A 10,483-nucleotide genomic window follows, 5' to 3' on the forward strand; every position below is an offset into this window, starting at 1 on the left:
GGGGGAGAGAGGGGGAGAGAGGGGGAGAGAGGGGGAGAGAGGGATTCATTTTAAGGAACTGGCTCAGGTAATTATCACTGCAGGGCAGACCAGCAGGTTAGAGGCCCAGGAACTTGCAGTTCAAGTCTGAAGGCGATCTGCTGGCAGAATTCCTTCTTGCTCAGGGGAGGTCAATCTTTGTTCTCTTAAGGGCTTCAGCTGATAGGCTGAGTCCCATGCATATTATAGGAGGTGATCTGATTTACTACTCTAAGTCCACTGATTTGAATGTTAATCTCAGCAAAAAAACCACTTTCACAGAAACATCTAGAATAAAGTTGGAACAAATTTCTTCACTTGCTAAGCCTCTTGGTTAGTGATTAGAGAACTAGACAGTTGGTGCACCCGTTGTTAGGAATTTGGATTTGTATTATGATAACTTTAAGTCCTAAGTTATGTTGTGTAAAAGATTCTATCCCGTACCACTGAAAATATTTTCACAGTAATTATGGCTAACGTTTATATTAAAAGCTTAAGATCTGTATATATAGAAGGGTATTTCATTAAGAAGGGGAATATGGGGGAAACGCAGAGAGAAAAATTATGAGAGGGAGATTCTATTAGTTAGTACCTGCTATATGCAATAGGGCAGATAGAAAAGCACAAATATAGCTCCTTGACAGAATTCCCTGACTTTACAAGTTTGTTAGAAAAGAAATCACCATGCACAATACAACTGGAGAAGCATAATATGTTCTAAGCACTACAGTTATGCTCAGAGAGCAATCTGGGTTGGAATAATCTAAGAAGGTTCAGGGAGAAGGTGAGACTTGAGCTAAGATTTATAACGAGCTAGGGGAAGAGGGACAGCCTTCCACAAAAGGAAAACAGCTGGGGGCAAAATTCTGAGGCTTGAGAGAAAGCATCCTTGCTTTGAGGGCACCTGTGGCCCAGGATCAGAAGGGGGAATAAAGGCCTTCAGCTGCAGTCCAGGGACAGGGTAAGAAAGGCTTTGGGGGAGCTTGTCAGGGGACTGCTATCTGACAAGGGCCTTACTCAAGTACTTCTCATTTAGCTAGGGATGGAGCAGGTTACTGAAATTCTGGGCTTCAAAGCAGGGTTTATGTTGAGAATTTTGATACACTAAACTGATGAGAATGGACTAGATTGCAAGGATACAGAAATGGCTTCAGCTGTGCTCCCTCAAGTCGCTTCAGATTTTATCTAGCCTTCTGTCTGACTGGGAGGGAATTGCTTGTTTATTATAGTACCATACAAAGGACGGAGAAAATGTAAATTTTCCATATCAAAGAAGGGGGAGACTGGTGTTGGAGGTTATAGGGTCTTTCAAACCTCCCAGTGGATATCTGTTATGACTATAGCATGCTTCCCACTATTTTCTTTGGGACACAGCTCTCCTTGCTGAACTATAAAGAGAAGGTAAGAGCCAGGTGTGATGCTTATTATACTGCTTTCTTCAACAGCCTAAAAAACTTTCTCACAATTTGGAAGAAGGAGATTTTCAAATTGGTGTGGTAGAAGGAGCACCTGGGCATTTGTGTCTAAAATCTGATGTTCTCACTTAATAGTTTTGTGTCCTCGGAAAACTTCAGTTTTTGTGCCTTTGTTTTTCTATAGGCAAAATAGGGAACTGTGAAAGAGAGGTTCTCCACTGGCTTGTACAGCACCTCCCACCCCCATCACCTCTTGTGGGGCTTTGCAATCCTGTGTGTGTGTCGGGGAGGGTTGCGTTTTAATCGTGTGTGTGTGTGTGTGTGTGTGTGTGCGTGTGCGCGCGTCGGGGAGGCACATCCCGTGCCCGGCACATCCCCCAACCTCACCAACTGCTAACCAAATCATCACTCAGGCTTCCACATGTATTTCACTTCTCGGGGATACCTTCCCTGGTGCCTGTTGCCGTCTTATAATTCTATTGTTTGACTGTTACTTGATTAATATCTGCCCCCCTCCCCGACTCGGTCAACTCCTTAAGGGCAGGGCCCGCAGCACTCACCTAATACTTTCTGAATATAACAGGCGGAGAGCGGATGCACAGGGGAAGAACAAGCGACTCGAAAGCGCGCCTCGCCGGCGTCTTACGTCACCTTGCAACTTCCGTTCCTTCCCGCCCCTCCGGCCACCCCTCCTCCCTGTCCGTGTTTGTTTCCGGCGTTTCAATAAAGCTCGATTCGGCTAGAAGAAGACTGTTCTTCCGGGAAAATGGCGACTCCCGCTCGTTCGCCGGAGTCCCCGCTGGCCGCGGATCCGCCGCCAGCAGCAGGGGCTGCCGAGGACGCCGAGTGCCCGCCGCCTCGCCAGCCTCAGCCCCCGCAGAATGTTCTCGCTGCCCCGCGGCTTCGAGCCCCAAGCTCCCGAGGACTTGGGGCAGCGGAGTTTGGCGGAGCTGCGGGAAATGTTGAAGCGCCAGGAGAGACTTTTGCGCAACGTGTAAGCTTGGGTCCCGCCGAGTCACCGCCGGGCTCCTCGGGTTCAAGCTCCCTGGGACGCGTCCCTCCCCGCCCCCACCCCGATCTCGTCCGTGGAAGGTGACCTTGCTTCAGTCAGGTTCATTCCAGGCCCACGGGCGAGTGGCCGGCCTACAGTCGCAGAGCCGACCGCTTCCAGCCAGGCGCGGGGCGCCTGTGGGGATGGCTTCCTAGCGTTTCAGCTCGTCATCAGCTCCTCGTTGGTTTTACCCAGCTCCTGTGTCGGTTCTCCGAAGGGGGGGATCTGTATCCCAAATCCTTTCTCCTTCCCTCCTCCCCAGTAGTGCCCCAAACATCTAGTCAATTTCATCTGTAGATCCCTATTTTTACAGGAACTGTAGGAAATGGGAAGAGTGGGATAAAAGAGTTGATTTATTAGGCAAAGAAAGTTTGACTCCCATTCAGCTGGTAGACTTAATAGGTTTTAGCAGAGGATCGGTATAATGAAAATGATTTTTTAGGAAGCTGATTTTAGCAGGTCGGTGCAGGATAGTTTGAAGGAATAAGAGGCAGAAGAGAGTAGGAGGATATTTTCAGAGAGGTTCCCAGTAGGGGAGTTGTAAGAAAGTGAACTGGAAGGGTAGTTGTGGGATTGGGAAAACTTCATCAGGTGTAGGATAATTTGAATATGTAGTCGACAGAGATGGCTGAAGTTTCCAGCCTGTATGGAACACCATTAATAAAAATAGGAAAGTTGGGGGAGGGGAATAGGTCTGAGATGGATTTACCAGAGCTGAGTTGATGGAAGAGTTAATTATATCTGATTAAAAGCTGGAGAAGTGGTCAGGAGGCTCAAGAGAGAGAGAGAAGTTTGGGAAAACATGGGCATCGCAACTGGAGACGGATGTTAAGTTAGAATTGGGGGAATGAATGTCGTGTCATAAAGAATAGGGGGCCTGAGATCTAACCTTCCCTTCCCATTTTATTGTATGGCTGAAGAAAAGGAAATCAGAAAAGGAACTTCTGCCACTTAGCAAAAGGGGCAAATGATCACTTGGGGGGCTTCTTACAACTATTTTGACTTTGTGAGAATGGGATTTTAGTCTACAGTGGTGAGTTAACTTTTGGTCTTAGGACCCCTGTTACTCTTAAGACAGCATCCTGAAGAGCTCTTGTGTGTCATATCTACTCATATTTATCAGTCTTAGGAATTACAAGTAAGAATCTTTAAAACACAAGGATACACAAGCACACACATTCTATTAGCCATCAGAGCAATGATATCATCCATATCATGGGGCCTCTGGCAAACTCCCCTGTACTCATGGTAAGAAAATGAGAGTGAAAATGCCAAATAGTATCTTAGTGTTATTATTAAAATAGTTTTGATCTTGCAGATCCATCCACCTCCCCTCCCCATGAAGGTCTTGGAGATCACGCTTTTAAAAACTGATGATTTGGGGGATGTCTTTTATTAGTATCATGCTTAAAATACTTCTGCAGAAATTCTAATTAGATGAGACAAATGAGGCATATTCCCTATTCTTCCTGCAGCCCCTTCTTTTTGGGGGGTATTTGGATAATGATTCTCTTATTTCATTCCTGTTTTGGGCCAGTTGGAAATTGGATTTTTGACTTAAAGATTGATTCTTCTCCCTTTGAGAATAATGCTTTTTTGTCTGTATATCTCAAGTTTAAAAACACGGCTGTCTCTAATGTATACTGTTCTTTTCCTTTTGCCAGAAAATTCATTTGCAAATTGCCCGACAAAGGTAAAAAGATCTTAGACTCCGTCGCCAAACTGAAAGCTGCCATTGCAGAACGTGAAGAAGTTAGAGGAAGAAGTGAACTCTTTCATCCCATTAGTTTAGACTGTAAGGAGAGGCAAAAAGCGATTACAGCTGTTGATGGGGACACAGATAAGGCCCAGAATTCTGACCAGATACTTGATACTTCATCACCAGTTCCTGGCTGTTCCTCTGTAGCTAACATCACATCATCTCAGACAACCTCACAACAACAGGGACTGGCACGTCCGACTCTCGGAGGCGATGCTGAGGCCCCTGAGGCGGAACACACAGTGAGCGAACGCCCAGCTTCCAGCATCAGAGCTGCCACGCCTTCCTCATCTGCAGCTAGTGAGCTCCTCACTCAGCATCGTGCTTCAAGTCAAGTGGAGGGTCATCCTAGCAGCTCGGGCGACCTGTTTATTGATAGGTTACAAAGGATCACCATTGCAGACCCCGTTGAACACCACTCAGAAGAAAACCAGAGTCCTGAGAACGTGGCCGGCCTTTGCAGTGGGCTGCAGAAGAAGCCTCATTACATGGAAGTGCTAGAAATGCGAGCCAAAAACCCCATGCCCCTACAGCATAAATTTAAAACCAATGTGTAAGTACCATCAGAAGCAGGCTTGTCACAGGAGCATAATGTCTGTTAAACTCAAAAAACTGGGAGAATGCTTTAAGGTCAGTGGACTTGGTGTGAGAACTACTTGTACTTGGGAATGAGGGTATTGTGGAAACAGGGAAACTAGCCTGGCTGGAGTGGAGGATTCATGTTGAAAAATGCTTTAGTTTTTTTAGCCAAATAATTGAAAAGGTCTTCAATGACAGATGGAGTGTTAAATTTCAGGAGACTTCAGCAATGTCTCATATTAAACATGGAGTTAGAGAATTTATTACAGTTTTTTCCAGAACCATTTTCTGGTATGTAGTTCCCCCTTTGACTAGACTGTAAGCTAAGGGGAAAACAACTGCAGGAGCTGATAGCCTTTCTCAGTAAAAAATATTTGTGTGCTCACTACATGTAAGCAGCAGACGCTGTGGCCGTACAAGAGTAAAGATTCTGCTCCTTATGGCGTTTACGACCTAGATGAGGACTCGTGGCTTACACGCTTGGAAGAACGTTAAACTGTATAATAATTTCAGGAGGAAGGGAGCTGAGGAGGGGTTAAAAAAACTGAAAACAGATTTGGGCAGGAGGAGCAAATGAACCCTGCTTCTAAGGTCCTTGTCATAGTTTTGTGTCCGAGATCTTCAGAAAAACAAAAGCTCTTTGCAAAGAGTGTTATTTATTTATATGCAAATATAACATTCAAATCAGGGAGTAGATTTATAAGAATGTAACATCAGATACAAAGTCTAACCACTACTGCCTTTCTTTGAAAAACTGAAAGCCTATATAGGTAAAAATACTTAAAACCAATTTTTTTGTTATAGAGACTTTAAAGTTTAGTCCTATCTTACCATTCATTTTTATAACCTCAAAACTATTTCTTCTGCATAGAAAACCAGAATTATCTTACATTAATTTTTAGTTAGGAATAAAAAGTAATCGTTGATTATTTGGTCATCTTGTGCGTGGTGAGGTATCTTTCCTCACTTCTAGGGAGGCAGAAGACCAGAAGCATCATCTAGTCAATATATACAGCAGAGAATACACTGATCCTGGTTCTGTTTTATGGTCATTTAGCTGGAAGTGGGAGGAGAGTAAGGGAGTATCAGTGGAGGGTTCCCAAGGGAAGTTTATGAGAGACAGAGACAGAAGTGCAGTTATCAACAGGCTGGGCCTTGGTAAGTCAGGCTGTAGAAAAATGGAGGTTGGGAGGTGGGATAAGGGTGTCCTTTGGCTTCTTTTCTACTCTTCCTTTGGCCTCCTACATGCTCTTCTGGCTCTTCTGGATGCTGGAGGCCACCCATCATCTACTTCTAGTCCAAGTCTTCCCAGAACTTCAGATTTGTGTAGCTGTGAAACCTGACCGTGTGGGGGTGATCTGTGGCACCTTAGGTTTACCAGGTACAAAGTAGAACTCATTTCTTCCCAAACTACTTTCTCCCATATTCCCTAAGTCAGCAGTGCCACTACCTTCTTTCTTTCCCTCCTTTCCATATCTGCTAGCCATGGAACCTGACAGTATATTTCCTTGACCTTCAACTCTAATCATTGTTATGTTCATCGTTTCTCCTGTCAAAGTGAAGACTCTCATTGCTCTCTTAGGCTATAGTTGTGGTCTGTCCTGGCCTAGTCTTAACTCTATCAGTCCATCCTCTCCACTGCTGCCATAGTGCAGTTTGTAAATGTAAACCTGAACCTGTTACATAGAATAGAAGTCTTCTCTGTGGACTGGACCCAGCCTACTCCGCCAGCTGTATCTTGCTGCCTTTTCCATTTTCTCCACTTCCAGTGCTTCCTGTGTGCTGCAGCCCTGTCACTCCTCACTCCCCGCTGGGATGCCATCAGGGATCCCATAATTTACATGCCGAATTCTTATTATTCTGAAACTCCTCAAATTGCCCACTTTTTTTTTTTTTTTTGGCGGTACACGGGCCTCTCACTGTTGTGGCCTCTCCCGTTGCGGAGCACAGGCTCCAGACGCGCAGGCTCAGCGGCCATGGCTCACGGGCCTAGCCGCTCTGCGGCACGTGGGATCTTCCCGGACCGGGGCACGAACCCGTGTCCCCTGCATCGGCAGGTGGACTCTCAACCACTGCGCCACCAGGGAAGCCCCTGCAAATGTTTTTGAATGAAGAAAATGAAAACAGACTTCAGCTCAAGTATAAGCTGAAGAGAGAAGGGAAAGGCAAAGAGTCTATCTAAACCTATTATCTGTTAGAGCCACACGTTGTCAAATTACTTGCCAAAAAGGTGCCAATTTAAATATTTCTGTTTTTCAGGTAAATATGTTAAAAAAAAAGTTTTATTTACACATGTAAATAGTGGTAAAGGGCTTACTATTACTTTTGTAGAAGAATTAATTGCCAAGGTTAAAGGCCACATTTGTGTGTATGAATGTTGCAAATACGTGTCTATGAAAAGGAAGTAGTCTGGTGGTGTAACATAAGTGTTGCTTCCTTCAGATTACCTTCACATCAACGTGATTCGTTGAGTCCTTGTCAGAGGAGGGGGTCTCCTGTCTCCTCAGAAGAGAGACGGCACAGGGACAGGAAGCATCTCGATGACATCACAGCAGCCCGGCTTCTGCCACTCCACCACATGCCTACACAGCTGCTCTCCACAGAAGAGTCGCTGGCACTTCAGAAACAGCAGAAACAGAGTTATGAGGTATTTAGGATATGACTTGTTTCTTGTCTGCATGTTGGACGCTGCTTGAGTAAGTCAGAATTTACTCCAGGTTGTTCCAGGGAGAGTGGGATTTAGTAGAAGGGATTAGGTGCTAGAGACATGGTTAGCTGACGACATCAGGTCTCAGATGTGTGCCTCTAGCTTGCAGAGTCTCACGTTTTTTGGAACTGCAGGGAACAGCTACCTGTGACATCAAGGTGGTATTTTCCAGGAAATATGGGGAGACTACTGCAAAATTTCACATCTCTGAAAGCCCAGGCTGTAGGTAGCAGTAGTATCTCTTCTTGGTCTTCCACCTTAAGAAACCTATGCGAGAGCTTGTCAGTGGTGGAATCTGATTGGAACCCTGCTAAGAGAATCAAGGAAGTGCGGTTTCCAAGCCCCTTCAATACAGGGAGAGCAGGAGAGGGATGGGGAGGTAGTGGTGTGTTAGGAACAGACGGGGTCGGATACACAGGCCTGCAGGCCCTTGTGAAGACTGAAGCATCTTCTACTTTTGGTCACTTAATTTTGGATAGCACTTTCTTCAAAGATCTGTGTGTTCTGCATGGAACTTTAAATATGTATGTTGACAGTCTGGGTATAAAATAATGGGATGGGAGAAAATTAAGTGTGAGGACCATTGGGAGGAAAGAAAGGGTCTGATATACTTGAATAGTAATAATTAGAGCCTCCAGGAAAATAGCAGCCAAACCTAGTTTTGCTTAGGTAGATTTTAATGGGGTACAATATGTCACTTACTACAAAATTAGGTTGTTATTCTGCCTTGGCTTTCCATAAAAGCTCCGTTGGCATGGACTGGGATTTTCAAGGCACTCCTTTTTAAAAGCCAGTTTTCTTCCTCTCAGTGCATTCAAGTTATTGCCTGGTTGTAACTAAGCATTGAGGAATTATTTTTTAAGTTGTCTATTTGATCCTAAATGCCTGTCCGAAGTTATTTTTAGGCTGAATTAAACCATTCAGTTTGGAATTGGTTTCCTTGGTAGTACTAGTTCCACTTCAGTCCCACCTACCTGTGCTATCCGTGGCCTTAGGGGAGGGACATAAACAAGTTCCAGTGGTTTGGGGGGGCAGTCTGAGAAAAGTGAAGAGCCAGAGTAGGAATGAGCATTGCCACCTGCCATCAGTCAGCGACGGTGTCTTTGCGTATAAAAGCACAGTGCCAATGTCTAAGACTTACTTAGACTTTTTACTGCATAGTACTTTTCATGGGAGTTAATTTGGAGAGGGATAATCAGTTTTTAGTATTCTTTGATTTTCGTTGTGGCATCGAAATGTAACTCTCAAGCCTGGAAGCCATGATTTAATCTAGGAAAGAAGATTCTTCCAGTTGGAGGATCAGTACAGCATTAGTGATTTTTGACATTTGATAGCTCAGATTGTTCTTCAGGGTTGTATATACACATGCACGTGCCCACATACTTGAAAATGTTTTCATGTTTATAACTGTCGTAGTGCTAAGCTGAGTCCTCAGTTTCTCATGTAGAGGTGGATATTTCAGTGCACATGGTTTATCAGTGGAAGTCTGTCATCACCACTATAGCAGGCTAGTAGTAGCTCTCCCCAGCCCTGCCGTGTGGTGTCTGTGGTAGACACAGAGTGTGGTAGAGAACACTGACTGGGCTGGAATGCCCCTTTATTTCCGGTTGTGTTCCAATGACTTCCCATTGAAAAATTGTAGGGAAAAGGTGTGAGTGTATAATTTTTGCTTCATTTTTTGTTTTAAAGGAGATGCAAGCCAAGCTCGCAGCACAAAAATTAGCTGAAAGACTGAATATTAAAATGCAGAGCTATAATCCAGAAGGGGAGTCTTCGAGGAAATACCAAGAAGTAAGGGATGAAGGCGATGATCAGTCCTCCGATGACGAATTCTGAAGATGGGCATTTGGATCTTCTCCTAAATCTCTGCCTGTTGAGATCTCATTATCTTACATCAGACTTTCTAACAAGTATCAAGATCAGTGTCAGACATGGTTGAGAGAAAGAGTTTTGTCAAGTTACAACAAGGAAGCTATAAAAATAGCCCACTTTCAGAAGTTAACTTTCATGTGCTTGAAGAGTTTAATATTTGAATATTGTGTTTAATCACATTATATTAAACTTTTGCAGTATGTCGTGTGTTGGTCTGATACTTTAGTATATAGTAGAGCACATTTTTTTCTCTAAGCCAAATGAAAGCAGGTGATTAACTGCTTTTTTCTTTATACTTACCTCTACCAAATAGCATTTATTACATGTCTTTCAGTGAATTATTTAGTTGTCCCAGGCATCACCTAAAATGAATTACGAAAATATAGTTCTCTCCTTTTTTGAGTAATGAAGGGAGCAATCTAGAGAATTTTGTGCATGTTGCATGGGGCTGTTACAGGATTGGATGTGAAATACCAAGGAAGACACTTATAGAAAATGCTTAAAACGTTTGTTTCCTTCTGTCTTCCCTTAGGAAAAATGTTTTCTTTCTTCTGATTAGGAATAAGGGGTACTTTTAGTTGATGCTGGAGGGTGGGTGGTCTTTCTAGGTGACCAGATTTGTCTGGAGTAACATGAACAGGAAAAGTCTAAGATGACTGATGTACGTGAAGGGAGTAGCTGTTCATAGGCCTGGCCTGACTTGACTTCATTGTTCTAACATGATAGGTTCAGTTTGATAAGAAAACCAAAAATTTTTTTAAAGCTACCATTGGTTTGTTATCAATACGTTGCTTTTCCGCCCCCCCAGATGAGGCTTATGTACACTGCAGAAACCTCAATCTCATATATATGCAATTTTAAAGGACCATGGTTGTCTCCAGAGAAATTAACACATATGTTATCAAAGTTTTCTTTGTCTAATATGTTGGCGCCTTTAAACACTGTTGAAAGAATAAAATATTAGAGCAACTTCAAAATGCTAATAGTGATGTTTTACTGGTGCTTGATTAAATGTAACTTAACTTTAAAGGAGACTTTGTTTATGAAATTTGATCAAGAATACATTTAGGCAGATGTACATG

The 10,483-nt window shown here is 43.7% G+C and overlaps 1 protein-coding gene across 1 annotated transcript; it reads left to right on the forward strand.

Annotated features, from left to right (window-relative positions):
* The first annotated feature begins 2,199 nt into the window (after positions 1 to 2,199).
* On the forward strand, positions 2,200 to 9,601 carry POLR2M (RNA polymerase II subunit M). Its single transcript, XM_029239158.1, has 4 exons — positions 2,200 to 2,427; positions 4,149 to 4,796; positions 7,265 to 7,469; positions 9,219 to 9,601. Exons 1-4 carry the CDS (start codon positions 2,315 to 2,317, stop codon positions 9,363 to 9,365), a joined length of 1,113 nt encoding a protein of 370 aa, XP_029094991.1. The 5' UTR covers positions 2,200 to 2,314; the 3' UTR covers positions 9,366 to 9,601.
* Positions 9,602 to 10,483: the final 882 nt, after the last annotated feature.

This window comes from Monodon monoceros, unplaced genomic scaffold (assembly GCF_005190385.1).
Source record: "Monodon monoceros isolate NGI ecotype Baffin Bay Population unplaced genomic scaffold, NGI_Narwhal_1 Super_Scaffold_21, whole genome shotgun sequence".
Lineage (NCBI taxonomy): Eukaryota > Metazoa > Chordata > Mammalia > Artiodactyla > Monodontidae > Monodon > Monodon monoceros.

Bases quoted from the DNA above. Each gene is read 5' to 3' on its own strand.
- POLR2M (XM_029239158.1), top strand. From the start codon at position 2,315: ATGTTCTCGCTGCCCCGCGGCTTCGAGCCCCAAGCTCCCGAGGACTTG. The intron at 4,797-7,264 runs GTAAGTACCATC...TGCTTCCTTCAG, and splicing joins CATAAATTTAAAACCAATGT to ATTACCTTCACATCAACGTG. The intron at 7,470-9,218 runs GTATTTAGGATA...TTTGTTTTAAAG, and splicing joins AGCAGAAACAGAGTTATGAG to GAGATGCAAGCCAAGCTCGC.